The 14,877-nt window shown below is 47.8% G+C and overlaps 1 protein-coding gene across 2 annotated transcripts in view; it reads left to right on the top strand.

Moving 5' to 3' along the window:
• Positions 1-12,859, top strand: part of TOX2 (TOX high mobility group box family member 2) — a gene marked incomplete at its 5' end in the record, with an annotated part of 131,415 nt that extends 118,556 nt beyond the window's left edge. The window contains 6 exons of one of the 2 annotated variants that reach the window (XM_079945392.1): positions 6,183-6,422; positions 8,811-9,038; positions 9,504-9,584; positions 10,405-10,800; positions 11,501-11,628; positions 12,650-12,859. In XM_079945392.1, the coding sequence (XP_079801518.1) occupies positions 6,183-6,422; positions 8,811-9,038; positions 9,504-9,584; positions 10,405-10,800; positions 11,501-11,628; positions 12,650-12,716 (1,140 nt within the window). In that variant the 3' untranslated portion in view covers positions 12,717-12,859. Of the gene's footprint in view, positions 1-6,182; positions 6,423-8,810; positions 9,039-9,503; positions 9,585-10,404; positions 10,801-11,500; positions 11,629-12,448 lie in introns of both variants that reach the window. The other variant, XM_079945393.1, reaches the window with a different exon arrangement.
• Between the last annotated feature and the right edge of the window lie 2,018 nt (positions 12,860-14,877).

The following is a 14,877-nucleotide window of genomic DNA, read 5'->3' as shown; positions in this document are numbered from 1 at the left end:
ATTTGCATTCCACCTCACAGCCATTAGGATGGTTACTATCCAAAAAAAAAAAAAAGAGAGAGAGAGAGAAAACAAGAGTTGGCAAGGATGTGGAGAAATTGTGCACTGTTGGTGTGAATATAAAATGGCGTAGACCCTATGGATAACAATATGGCAGCTCCTCAAAAATTAAAAATAGAATTACTATATGATCCAGCAATTCTATTTCTGGGTATATATCCAAAAGAGTTGATAGCAGGGTCTTGAAGAGATCTCTGTACATCTGTGTTCATAGCAGCATTATTCACAATAGCCAAAATATGGAAGCAACCCAAGTGTCCATCAATAGATGAATGGATAAACAAAATGCATTATATGCATACAATGAAATTTTATTCAGCCTTTAAAAGGAAGGAAATTCTGATACATGCTACAACGTGGAGGAACATTAAGGACATTATGCTAAGTGAAATAAGCCAGACACAAAAGAAAAAATACCGTATGATTCCACTTCAGGAGGTACCTAAAGCAGTCAGATTCATAGAATAGTCAAATTTCATAGTAGTAAAATAGCGGTTGCCAGGGGCTGCAGGGAGGAAGCAACAGGAAGCTATGGTTTACTAGATACAAAGTCTCAGTTCTACAAGATGAGAAGAGCTCTGGAGGTGGATGGTAGTGACGGTAGCACAACAATGTGGAACACTTTAAAATGGTTAAGATGGTAAATCCTATCTTATGTGTATTTTACCACAATTTAAAAAAACTTAATGATAAAACAATAAGTTGCACTAATACCATTTTTGTACAGCTTACAAAGTTGTCAGATAGCCTAGTCAAAGACAAAGGCACACATTTCTATAGAAACAGATAACCCTGAGGTCGACTAGCCAACACCCATTGAAAGAACATTCATTTGCCCATTTCAGCGTCTTTAAAGTTTCCTGCAGTATATATGTCTTCTTGTGCATGTGGGAAAGTTCTTTACAGTAAATATCTTGGTATAGAATTGCTAGGTTATGGGATATGGATTATCAGATTTCTTCCTAATATGTGTATCTTACTAGTTTACACTCCCACCAGCAGTATAAACAGAAACCCAAATGGCCAGGAAACGAATGAAAAAATGTTTGACTTCTCTAGTAAACAGGGCAGTGCAAATTAGAACAACTTTGGGAGCATTTCAGACTTAGCAGATTTGCAAAAATTCAAAATCTGCCATTATCAAGTGTTGGCCCTATATTAAATTACTGAGTTCAGGTATACCTGACTGAAGAATTCTAAAACAGGCAGCTGGGAAGGAAAAAAAAAAGAAACAAAAACCAAGCCCTAAACACAGAGCCCCAAGGCCAATTTGCCCTTGAAGAAATAATGTCAGATCCTTCTTTAAGATTCATGGAAAAAGGACTGTGTACATGTTGGAATAGAAAAGGATGTTTAGAGAATAGATTTTAAAATCTACCTTTTGTTCAAAGTGTTCAAAAATTTTTCCAGCTTTATTGAGGTATTATTGAGATTTAACATATTTAAGTTTAAGGTATGCAACGTGATGATTTGATGCATGTATATACTGTGAAATAATTACCATAATAAGTGTGTATGTGGTGGTAACTTTTAAGATCTACTCTTTTAACAACTTTTAATTATATAATATAGTATTGGTGATTATTGTCACCATGCTGTATATTAGATCCCTAGAATTTATTCATCATACAGCTGGAAGTTTGTACCCTTTGACCACCTTCACCCATTTCCCCCAACCCCCTGGCCCTGGCGACCACCACTGTACTCTCAATTTGAGTTCAGCTTTTTTAGAACCCACATATGAGTGAGAATATAAAGTATTTGCCTTTCTCTGTCTCACTCATCTCACTTAGCCTAATGCTCTCAAGGTCCGTCCACACTGCCACAAAAGGCAGTGTTTCCTTCTTTTCTATGGCTGAATAACATTGTAAAATGTACCGTATTTTCTTTATCCCTTCATCTGTTCACGGACATTTACGTTGTTTCCCCGTCTTGGCTATTATGAATGTTGCTGCAGTAAACATGGGGTACAGATATCTCTTCGAAGTAGTGATTTCATTTCTTCTGGATATATACCCAGGGATGAGATTGCTGGATCATATGGTAGTCTAGTTTTAAGTTTTTGAGGAACCTCCATACTGTTTTCCATAGTGGCTACACCAATTTATATTCCCACTAGCAGTATACAAAGGTTCCCTTTTCTCACACCCTTGCTAACATTTGTAATCTCTTGTGTTTTTGATAATATCCATTCTAACAGATGTGAGGTGATACCTCACTGTGGTTTTTAAAAAAAATTTTTATTGAAGTATAGTAAATGAAACAGTGGAAAAATCAAGAAAGTGATAATTGCCACAGATAAAGTAGGATTTAAGATAGAAACATTAGTTGAGGCAAACATACTTTTAAAAAAATTAACAAGGAGAAGCCGTGTGAAAATATAGCATTCTGGGACATATATAATGAATAACTACATCAATATAAAGAAAACCGGTTTAAATTCTATAGCGAAGCTGATAGGAACACAGTAGTAGTAGGAGGCTTAAACTCATTTTTCTCGAGATTTCACAGCTAAAGTAGTCAAAACAGTTTATTGAATAGACACATAGAGAAACATGTATGTTACCGAGTAAACATTATCTCAGAGGCACATGAAAGTTTTACAAAAATTGATCCTATCTTAAGCCATAATGAAAACTTCAGTACCACAAAGATAAAATCCTAGGTGTTATGTTCCCTGGCCACAGTCACAAAAGGCTACATTAATAAAGACTCTTTTCCAAATAATTTTAGGGTAAAAAGGAAAATCAGATCTTCAGTTGTAGAATATTTTTAAAATATTTCTATGATTCAGCTAGAGTCCTCCTCAGGGGGAAAACATCATGGTTACAGAGCTGGACTTCTCGCCCTCAGCACTGTTGACATTTGGGGTACATCACTCTTGTTGGGGAGCATTCTGTGCTTTATAGGGTGTTGAGCAGAATCCCTGGCCCCTCGACCCACTAGACACCAGTAGCAGCACCCCCCTCACCCAGTTAAAAACCAAAAACATCTCCTACATGGCAAAAGTGTCCCTGTTTGAACCCCTGCCCTAGCTACTTCTATTATTAAAAAAGAAAATGTGAAAATAAGTAAATTGTTTAATTTGAAAAGCTAGATAAAAAGCAACATGATACCCGAAGTTACTATTCATAGAGAGAAAAGCAAAATTTAATAATGATCAGAAAAGTTGTCAAATAGATTTGTTTAAATATAAGAACTGGTTCTTTGGACAGTTCAAAATATATAAATTTTGAGAAGGAAAATTTTAAAAAGCAACATGCATTCACAGTATTACAATTGAGAATGGGGATTTAAAACCATAGAGTAGGTTAAAAATATGGTAATGTTATCCTAATTTTATGCTACTGGTATTAAAATCTGGATGAAGTATACAATTTTCTAAATATATGTGTGTGTGTATATATATATATATATATATATCTATAAAACCAAACTAACTCAAGAGAATGTGGAAACTAAAATAGACCTATTAGCCATAGCAAATATTGTGAAAATCAATCTTTCAAAAAGCCCTGGGCCTCAGATGTTTTTATGTCTAAACTCTTTCAGTTCTCTAAGGAAAATAATCATTTCTTTGTTATTTATACTCTTCCAGGACATAATGAAAAAGGGAAACAACTCAGTTCTTTTTCTAAAGCTGACCATCACACAAAAAAACCAACATTTGACAAAGATAACCCGAAAGAATGGAAACTGACACGTAAAAAAGAAAGTTCCTCAGAAATGAAGAAACGCCAAACAAATTCAGACAAATATATCTACAGGCAAGGATAGCAGTGTTCATATCAGACTCCACTGAATTCAAGGCAAAAATTAGACACTTTATAATAATACTAAAGTTTAATCCGTTATGAAGATATAATTGCCAGTTTTCTTTTTGCAATAAAAACCAACATCAAATTCCCAAAACAAAAACTTTAAGCATTAAAGGGAGATTTTGATGGAAGCAGAAAGTTGTAGGCAACTTTGACAAACCAAAGGAATCGAAATAATATAATCACCACTGATAAGACAGAGAAATGTCACACTATTATATTACTCTGCAAACACAGCTCCCTTTTGCCCTTAAATACTGTGAAATATATACAAAATTTAAACATATACAAAATTTAAACATATGTGGGTCTTAAAGGAAACCTGAATAAATTTTCAAAAGTGCAAATAGTACAGATCATATTCTTAGATCACGTTTGTTACTAGAAATTAGGAGCAAAAGGAAAAGAAACAACAAAAAGTTTTGACCTCTTAGAAATTTCAGAACTCGGACTACCCTGGTGGCACAGAAATTTCAGAACTCGGACTTCCCTGGTGGCACAGGGAAGTGGTTAACAGTGGTTAAGAATCCGCCTGCCAGTGCAGGGGGACATAGGTTCAAGCCCTGGTCTGGGAGGATCCTACATGCCGCAGAGCAACTAAGCCCATGAGCCACAATTACTGAGCCCGGGTGCTGCAACTGCTGAAGGCCACGCGCCTAGAGCCCATGCTTCGCAACAAGAGAAGCCGCTGCAATGAGAAGCCCGCGCACCGCAATGAAGAGTAGACCCCGCTCGCTGCGACTAGATAAAGCCTGTGCGCAGCAATGAAGAAACAACGCAGCCAAAAATTTTTTAAAAATTATATTAAATTAAAAAAAAAATTTCAGAACTCTTCTTAAACATCGATTGGATGAGACGAAATTAAAACTGAAATTTAAAAGTAAATACATCAAAAAGAACAATAATGAAAATCTCACGTGATGAAGTCTGAGAAACGTTAAGGTCATGTTCAGAGGAAAATTCATAGCATGAAACCTACTTCTAAACATTGAAAATGAAAATACTGAATTGAAAATGCGACCCAAAATTGAGGGGGAAGCAACACTAATAAATATGTAAAAATCAGAGGAAGAGATGAATAAAGATAAAATTAGATATTAAAGAATTAGAAAACGGAGGAGTAGACTTGATAAACAAATTTGAAATTTGATTCTTTTGAGGAGGAAAAAAAATCCCACAAAATAAAATAGAAAACGGATGAGGCTCCCTAACGAAGAACAAGTAAAGGAAAACACAGATACTGGATATTAAAAGTTAGAATTTAGGGCTTCCCTGGTGGCACAGTGGTTGAGAGTCCGCCTGCCGATGCAGGGGACATGGGTGCATGCCGCGTCCGGGAAGATCCCACGTGCCGCGGAGCGGCTGGGCCCGTGAGCCATGGCCGCTGAGCCTGCGCGTCCGGAGCCTGTGCTCCGCAGCGGGAGAGGCCACAACAGTGAGAGGCCCGCGTACCGCAATAAATAAATAAATAAATAAAATTAGAATTTAACCACAAATTCAGAGGAAATAAAAATAATTGTAAGACTATGCAAATTGGCATGCCTCACTGAACAGCGTGTGTGTGTGTGTAATTTTTAGGCAAAAAGCGTACACTATTCTAAATGTTTACTATGAGAAATGCCTGTATATAAAAATTAGTAGCTTGCTTTATATTCTAAAAATAACCAGTTAGAAAATATCATGGTGAATAGATAATAAGGAAACGACTGACCTGTGGGGGGAAAATGTGCAAACTTTATTAAGGGATTGATTTATTCTATGTATTTAACAAACCCTCGTACAAGATAGGGCTGACTATGTGCCAGGCAGATTTAATCCTTAACAACCCTAGAAGGTAAGTTTAATCATTATCCAAATTTTTCAGGTGAAGAAACTGAGGCACAAAGAGGTTAAGTAACTTGGCCAAAGTCACCCAGCGTATAAGCAGCAGAACCAGGATTCAAAATGCATTCGGCTTCCAACGTCTATGCTCTTTGCTATCACGCTGCATAGTGAATAAATGCAAAGATACACCGTGTTCCAGGAAGGAAAACCCAGTATCATAAAATGATCTCTTCACAGCTGGACTAGGCTCTCTAGCAAGGGCTGAGATGCTGACTCTCTGTCCAGGGTGACTATCGACAGAATGGCCCCCCCCAGAGGTGCATCTAATTGTGCAGGGGTCGGAATAGAATGGACCCTCACCTGTGGGCGATCCATGGGGAAGCCACAGCTCAGAGGGGACCCCCTCCTCTGAGTCTGGTACATACACATGCAGATGTGCTGGTCCCTTCGAACTCAACATGCAATCTCCTCTTCTCTCAGATCCAGGAGATGGTCCACTCAGAGGTTGCTGCCTATGACTCGGGCCGACCAGGGCCCCTGCTGGGCCGCCCGGCGATGCTGGCCAGCCACATGAGCGCCCTCAGCCAGTCCCAGCTCATTTCTCAGATGGGCGTCCGGAGTGGCATCGCCCACAGCTCCCCGTCACCCCCAGGGAGCAAGTCGGCGACCCCGTCTCCCTCCAGTTCAACTCAGGAGGAGGAGTCGGAAGCGCATTTCAAGGTACGTAGGGATGGAGATGCAAAGGCTTAAGATGCCCTCCTGTCAGCAAGGGGACAGGCCCTGCATGGAAATGGTCATTACCTACTTCTAGAAAAGACTAGAAGAGTATAACTCTACCCTTTGCTGGAAAAAAAAAGAAAGGAGGAAAATTCTGGATAAACGTGGTGTTGTCTTATTCCTGAATAGCCAATGGGTCGTTTCAGTGGCATTGCTGGCATTGGCAAGATCCTCAGGGCCATGTCTTATGACCATTTTGGCCTTTTTGGCCCACTTTGGAGGACCACAAAGATGCGTGGTCCAGCAGTGCTCTGGGCAGCACTGCAGGATGGAGCACTAAAAATGACTCCCCCCCCTTGGGGGCGTGGCCCACCCTGTATCCCTGGAACCAGGGGTGGTGCTGCCTCTTCAAGAACACGTCAGGGATGAGAACTCACCATGTGTCCAGGCTCCCATCCTTTCTTTGCACTGACTCTAGATCTCCCTCCCTGTCGAAGAGCATCTTGTTTTTACGAAAACAGAGGCCCCAAAAGGCCAGGGGTGGATGTGCATGCCCGGAATCTCCCAATGAGTCGCCGGCAGAATCCAGGCTTGATTCCACAACGCCTCCCTCCCTTTCTTCTTCATAAGGGCCTCTCACCCCTTTCCACGTGGCGGCCCTGCAGAGGCCTTGGGCAGTAACCGTGGCACCCATGCCATCCTGCAGGTACCCTGACCTCCAGGCTGGGGTGGGCACCTCTGGATCCTGGTCCAGCTACATCCTCAGGATAACTTGGTCTCTATTGTAGTCCAGGCAGGGGAGGTTTTAATTTTATTTTCTTTTTATTTAACAAACCCTTCTAAAACACTTTCACGGGCCAGACAGTATTCTAAGGACACGACAGGAATTAATCCACGTAATCTTCATCGCAACCCTATGTGGTAGGTGCCTTTATCATCTTCGATTGGCAGATGGGGAAACTGAGGCACAGAGAGGTTAAGTAACGTATCAAGTGTCATAGAACCAGGATTTAAACCAAGGTGGTTGCAATCTGGCTCCAGCGTATGTGCCCTTAACCGCCTGCAGTGCCTCATCTGCTCAGCTCTCCATCAATTACAAGGCGCATCCGTCCGCATCTCCTATCCTGTCAGAGCCTTGCCACGGTGCTGACAGAACTAAGGCTTGGGGAGGTGAGTGGCTGCAGAGAAACACTCAGGAACAGAACCAACGTGGCTACAGACTGCCCCTCCCCATCCCTCAGATGTGCAGGCCTGAGTCTTATCCACTGGCCCACAATTTCCTTATCAGCTCATGGTGTCACTTTCATTTCCTTGGTGCATAGAGCCATGGTCTCCACGGCAGGATCCAGGGCCTTTGAGCAACATCCCTGGTCCCTGGGTGGCCTGGGAGTCCTAGTCTGTGGGGGGATATTCCCACCCGCTCCGCATCCTGGAAGCCCTAAGTGAGGTGCTCGCAGTATGGTGGTCCTGGCGTCTGACAGCATCAGAGGCCAGGTGTCCAGGGTGAGGCCACACCTGGCGACAGTTCCATTAACCTCACTCCATCCAAAACTTCAAAGGAGGTCAGGGGGACTAAGCCACTGGGCCCAAATCACACAGCTGAAATGTGGTGGAAGAGACTGATCTTATGTAATCAAGGGTAATCTTTGGGGATTATTTGTGATCACAGGAGGGGAGAGCTGTTAAGAAAAATATATCTATCCAAAACTTGGAAATAGTCCAAAAACGGATAACTGCACGTTCTTTCAATGGCATAGTACAGCATCGTCTAACAGACTCAAAAATTACCTGATTCTCTGGGAGATTGTGCCTTTGTTTTGATTCCTCCTTCATTATTGATTAGGGGGTTTACACTCTGTAAAGGAAGATGTTAACTTGGGGGAAAAGCAATGAAGATGTGAACGATTTTCGTCTGATTACAAGGCAAATGAATTTTTCCCTGTAGAGACACAAATGACTTCTGTCCAGTACAAAAGACTAGAAGCCCCAGAGGTGATAGCTTTATTGCTCTCCAGGGCATTGACCAGTTTCTTTCTCTTGTATTTCTTTGAATCAACTTTACCATCATGCTGATTCTCATTGATGAGTTAAATGAAAAATGCAGTACTAGACTTAAAAAAAAGACAAAGAAAGAAAACAGAAAAACCCAGGGCTCATACCCAGGACATGTGTGCATGCATGTGTGTGTGTGTGTGTGTGTGTGTGTGTGTGTGTGTGTGTGTTCAAGCCCGGGAGGAGCGGGGCCAGCCCCCAGGTGCTGCCTGTGTATAAGCAGGGCTGGGCAAGCAGGGAAAAGCTGAGGAAAGTCCAGCTCTGCCTGAGGCTGGGTCAGGTCCCCTTTGGCAGGAGGTCCCGGACTTCTCTGATTTCTGACTCCTCTCACCCGGGCAGATGTCGGGGGAAAAGAGACCCTCCGCCGACCCCGGCAGAAAGGCCAAGAACCCAAAGAAGAAGAAGAAGAAGGACCCCAATGAGCCGCAGAAGCCTGTGTCGGCCTACGCGCTTTTCTTCAGAGACACTCAGGCCGCCATCAAGGGACAGAACCCCAGTGCAACCTTCGGGGATGTGTCCAAAATCGTGGCCTCCATGTGGGACAGCTTGGGAGAGGAGCAGAAGCAGGTGAGCCTCCGTCCCTTTCTGGGCCATCCCTCAAGCCTCTGAGGTCAGACTTGGAAGGTCTGGAACCAGGCCCAGCCTCTGGAACTAGAGGCTCCTGCAGAGGTCTTTGCTAGGCTCAGTCTGCCCATCTGTAAGCTGGGGAGGTAGGACCCTTCTGATCTGGCTGTTTTGCAGCTGCGTTCACTAGCCACTTGGTTAAGTGGAGAAAAAAACTGGACCTCTGCTTCCTCATCTGTTAAATGAGAACAGGCATCTTCATCCATCTTGGCCTCCAACTCTTAAAAGTCTGGGGTCCAGGCCAGAGCTTTCTTATCCGCTGACCAGAGGCCCGTGGCCTCCTCTCAGGGGCCTGCAGGGAGAATAGGAGCAGAGCTAGCTCCGAGGTAAATGCCAGTTACCAGCCCTGTGAGCTCAGGCTGACCACCTGACCTCTCCTCGATACTGCCCACATCTTGGATCTTTCAGGCCTACAAGAGGAAGACCGAAGCAGCGAAGAAGGAGTATCTGAAGGCTCTGGCAGCCTACAGGGCCAGCCTTGTCTCCAAGGTAACACCTGGGATCCCTAGGCCCAGCCCTGATAAGAATGGGGCCACTTGAGGGTTAGAGCAAGAACCAAGGCGGGAATGGTCAACACCATAGGTCTTGGGAGGGATGGATAAGACCAGTGTGGTCCCTTCTCCAGTGCACCGCCTCTGTGCCAAGCTCGTGCTTTACATGCATAGTGTACGTGCATCTCATTTAATTCTTCCAAGAAGGACCCGTTACACAGTGGAGTTAAGCGACCTGCCTGTGAGTAGCCAGCTTGTTAGGTGGCTGTACCGGTATTGAGACCCAGTTTTGCCAGTCTTCAGATGTGGCCTTTCCTCCCGTCCTGCGCCCTCTGCCTCATTCCTCAGCCCCAGCACTGCAGGAGGCTCAGCACTGGCAGTGGTTGTGTGGTCCACGGGGGGCAGCGGGTGGTCTGGAAGCTGCTACAGAGGACATGGCTTCTGGGTTAGGCCATAAAGGGCCAAGCGAAGAGGGTGTCCCAAATCAAGGGAACGGCCCACACTGAGGCGCAGAGGCTGGGGAGAAGCCTAAGTAGAGGGTAGCCCAGCTGGACGATGCTGGCCCCTCGGGCCAGGCTGAGAAGCATGGGTTCTCCCGTGGGCAGGGGAGGCCCCAGGGATTAAAGCAGGGGTGGTTGGATGGTCAGAGCCAAGTGTGCTCGACCCTGGATTATCTCTGGTGAGTCCCCAGCTCTTTCCCCAGGGGCCTGAGGGCCATCCAGGAGCCACGCCAGTGGGTGACAAAACCACACAACCTCGTGGCCCAAGTTGTGGCTTATGCACCTTCTCCAGAGTGACTGGTGTCTGTCTCCTTCCAGAGCTCCCCCGACCAGGGTGAGACGAAGAACACTCAGGCGAACCCACCGGCCAAAATGCTCCCACCCAAGCAGCCCATGTACGCCATGCCAGGCCTGGCCTCCTTCCTGACGCCATCCGACCTGCAGGCCTTCCGCAGCGGGGCCTCCCCCGCCAGCCTTGCCCGGACACTGGGCTCCAAGTCGCTGCTGCCAGGCCTCAGTGCATCCCCGCCACCGCCCCCCTCCTTCCCTCTCAGCAGCCCCCTGCACCAGCAACTGCCACTGCCGCCCCACACCCAGGGCACCCTCCTCAGCCCACCTGTCAGCATGTCCCCAGCCCCCCAGCCTCCCATCCTGCCCGCTCCCATGGCACTCCAGGTGCAGTTGGCCGTGAGCCCCTCACCTCCAGGGCCACAGGTAAGCAGGGTCCAGTGAGAACATGCCCCTCGGGGACCCCTTGCAGAAAGGGGAGGCAGCTTGGGATTCCAAATACTGGCCCTGCCACTCACCGGCTGTGTGACCTCAGCCTTAGCACCTTACCTCTCTGAGCCTCAGTTACTGCAACTGTGAAATGGGGCGAGTACACCTTGCGTGAGATGCTCTGGCTGCGGAGAACAGTTGGCAAGTAGCCAGACAGATTCTTCAGATTCTTAGGGTACCTCAGACCCTCCTCCCTCAGCCTCTGTCCATTTCTGCTCTCTGGCTGGAGGGGTTGAGACCACTGTGGCTTCTGCTAGATCAACCCTAGCTCCTGGCTCTCCCCAAAGCCTTTGAAGCCAGATCCCCCGAATTGCTCCACAGACACTGGTAATTACAAGGCTTGCTTGGCCCTGGGAGGTCACTCAGCCCAAGAAATCCATTTTACAGAGTGGGAAACTGAGGTCCAGGAAAAGAAAGTCTGTCACCCCCTCCCCCCCATGTAGCTAAGACAAGGGTTGAATTTTCCAGAACGTGCTCTACTAGGGAAAAGAAAGAAGCGTTCCAGGCAGAGAGGCAGAGCGGAGATTTCTTATAAGCCGGGGAGGTGTCTCTGTGAACACACCCCCGTCCCCTCTTGCTGCCTGAGATGCACCCCATTCTCTCTCCTTTGCTCACCGCCTCCTCCCCACCTCGGCAGGACTTCCCTCACATCTCTGAGTTCCCCAGTGGTTCCGGATCCCGCTCCCCTGGCCCATCCAACCCCACGAGCAGCGGAGACTGGGACAGCAGTTACCCCAGCGGGGAGTGTGGCATCAGCACTTGCAGGTCGGCCCTCACCCCACTCGCCCGCCCTTGGTGCTGCCCTTGTCCTGCCTACACGTGGAGCGTGAGGACGGGATGACAGGGTGGGAAAAGACAAGGGGGACACCGCAGGTCACTGTCAGCCCTGCAGGAGGTTCTCTTGGCCACCGGGTGCCCGTCGTCTTCAGGAGAGGACCAAAACAAGGCCCCAGAGGGACTCAGCTGGTCTGCTGCCAGGCCTGCAGGGGAAACTAAGGCCTGTCTTCACTCTTGCTGGTTTTCCTTCCATCCTGTTCTTTTTCACAAGTGCATGACATGGCATTCATAGCTAAGCCATCTGTCTTCAGTCAGCTTCCTCAGAAGCAGAGCTTGAGGCAGGGATTTGGGTGTCCTCGACGATGTATACATGTTCAGGGAGAACCTGCAGGAGACGGGGTGGGGGAGGGAAGCAGACCAGGGCAGGGAGGGAGCTTAGCGAGAGCGTGGCCTCAGCTGGAGACTGGCTTCAGCCTGATTCCATGGGAGCTCTGGGCCCCAGTCACAGCACAGACTTGGTCTCCTTTTGAGGTTTGAGCTTTTTGTATCCGCTGAGGACCAGGTGGTCCCCTGCCAGGATTCCAGGAGGGGTGTTCGGTTCTGTCCAGTGGGTAGTCAGGGAGGGGCCAGGACAGACCCTCATTCATCCTCAGAGGGGCAGCCGAATCCAGGGAGGGCGTGAAGGGCCAGGGAGCAGGTGTCCTGATGTGCCCTGGGCCTTGTGTCCAGGCCCTTGAGGGCCAGGGGGGCGCCTGGGGCGGGGTGGAGGTGTCACATCCACTCTGACAGCCTCTCCTTTCTCCCCCAGCCTCCTCCCCAGGGATAAATCGCTCTACCTCACCTAAGCCCACCTCCCTCTCCTCCCTGAGGCTTGCTGGAAGGGCACTGCTCAGAGCCTGAAGGGCTGACAGCAGAAAAGAGGCCTTGGCAGGAAGCAGGGTGCCGGAGAAGAGAGAGCAGTGACACGACCACGGCCCCGGGCTGAGTCTCTTCCTCAACCTCCCACCAGACTCTGCAGAGGCAGCGCACCGCCCGCCGCCAGCCCAAAGAACCTGCAGGAACCTTCCGCCCCCTGACCTGCTTGCTCCAGGGTTACTGTGGACCCTGCTCCTCTCCCTGCCACCGTACCCCACGTCGGGACGTCTGGCCCCAGCCCAAAGTCGCGTGAGCCGCCCCTGGACGGATCACTCTGCAGCAGAAACCCGCCCCCAGATGCATAGGGCAGGGACCAGCTCCGCCCCAGATGTGCAAATACGGTTTTACAGTGCGAACAAGACATTATGAAACATAAACTGTTGGCTCCGTGTAAGTACTAGTTGACTAAGTGTTTTAGAAACTGTGCTGAAGACACCTGTAAGATTATTTTGTTGCAGGGTGGGGAGGGGTGGGGGGAAAGTAGATTCCTTTAAGGTAAAAAGCATTTTCTATGACCCTTAGCACATTTTTTTAAGTGTTATCTTAAGGGAGATGTGCACGAAAGAAGCGGCCAAACCGTTTGATCGTCTGTACAGCAGGAACCGGACGATTTCTAGCCACACTCAGAGACGTTGCGCTTTTTTTATTTTGATCATACGTTTATTTAAAATGGCCAACAACGACTTCTGTCTATTTATAAGGAACAACTGAGAACGACACTGCAGTTTATCATGAAGTGTGCGTGCTTTGGGGGCTCGGTTTGGGTTTGGGTTCTTAATGTTTGCAGCCGTTTTCTGACCCTGCAAATGTCTGCCTCGGTGCACAGTGCTTCTCTCGAATTTCTTTATAATAAAACTTCTGAAAAGTTGGCAACAAGCCTGTCTCTCCTTACACTTGGTAAGCCAGGGCCAGGCCTTCTGGAGTGGACTTTGGTGGTGGCTTCACCAGGACAGAGCCTCTGGTGTCAGTCAGATTGAGAGCAAAGTCCCACCTGCCCTTTCCCCACCCCCAAGGGTCTCTATGGGTGACAGAGCCCTGCTGGCCTCAGTCTTCCCATCTGTAGAAGTGGGATAATGATGGTGTGAACACGTAGGGTTCTCATGATGATTCCAGGCGCTCTGGCATAGAGTGCTGGCCACGCAAGGGCCCTCACGGGCAGGTGACCGCAGTGAGTCCCTACTGACCACTCCCTCACCACCGATGGGGCCTCTGACCTCTGGAAGCTTCCAGTCTGGTGGAGGTGAGAGGTGGGTTCAGGACAGCAGGAGCCCAGGGCGGGCAGAGGGACTCCTCCAAGCCCGAGTGTAGCCAGCATCCCAGACAAGGAGAGGCTCCTAGCCAGGTTTCCTGACAGATTTTAGGGGGTGGTACTTCCCAAAAAAGTAATAATTACGTGACTACTTTAATTGTATCTGGAAAAATCACAGTCGCTGGTGTCGTGGAGCTCTGGGGAGACTGCAGCTTTTGCGCCCCATGACACAGCTATTTTGAGGAGGGGGACAGGTGCTGGCACCCCAAACCAGGCCCATGACCCAGACAGAGGAGGCTGCACGGGCCTGGCCCCTCGTTCTCCAATCACGTAGCCCTGCTTCGCCCAGACAACAGCTCCCAGGATGAGGCGCAATTTCTCTGTGGGCAGTTTCCCCCCTCACTGGGGGGGCGCTTTGTAATCCACTTTGGAAAAAGAAAAAAAGAAAAACCAGCCAAACAAAGACAACACGCTGTCATGTCAGTAGCATCATTGCGACGTGAAGCATAAATATTTCATGTGGTCACGATTTCCTTCCCTACGTGGAGCTTGTCAGTAACACACTGATGACTTAGTTTAATGTTCGACTCTTGCTTCGACATTGGAGAAAACAGCATCATTGGGATCTATGCAGACAACCCCAGATAACAAGAGTGCAAGGCTCTCGGGTTCTTGCTCTCGAGGCGGACACTCCTACCTGCCCCGCCGCCCATCGCTGCACCAGGAACTCAGGATTCCTTTGGACACATCCGCATGCCGAGGCTGGCCTCTCTCTCGGCTGCAAGGGACAGTCAGAGGCACCCAAGCAGAGTCTGAATACACTGCCTACATAGATCAGGAGGTGGCCAAGCGGGTGCGTCCTGCGGCCCCAGAGAGTGGAAACAGGGCCAATGGTCAGTGGAAGGTACAAGAAGGCTGATTTCAGGGCCGTGGAGTCCACGATGCTAACTACAGTGGATGCTGTTGGTGCCTCCCCCAGATCGCTTTATGGGCCAGAACCCATCTCCCAGCTCCTGAGTGGTGGCCACTCACAGTTCTCAGCGGCCCCCTTTGTCCCAGTCATTGCCCTGGAC

The sequence above is a fragment of the Stenella coeruleoalba genome (genome assembly GCF_951394435.1).
Source record: "Stenella coeruleoalba genome assembly, chromosome: 15".
Lineage (NCBI taxonomy): Eukaryota > Metazoa > Chordata > Mammalia > Artiodactyla > Delphinidae > Stenella > Stenella coeruleoalba.
Note: the sequence above shows the minus strand (reverse complement) of the source record. Positions and strands in the feature narration are given on the sequence as shown.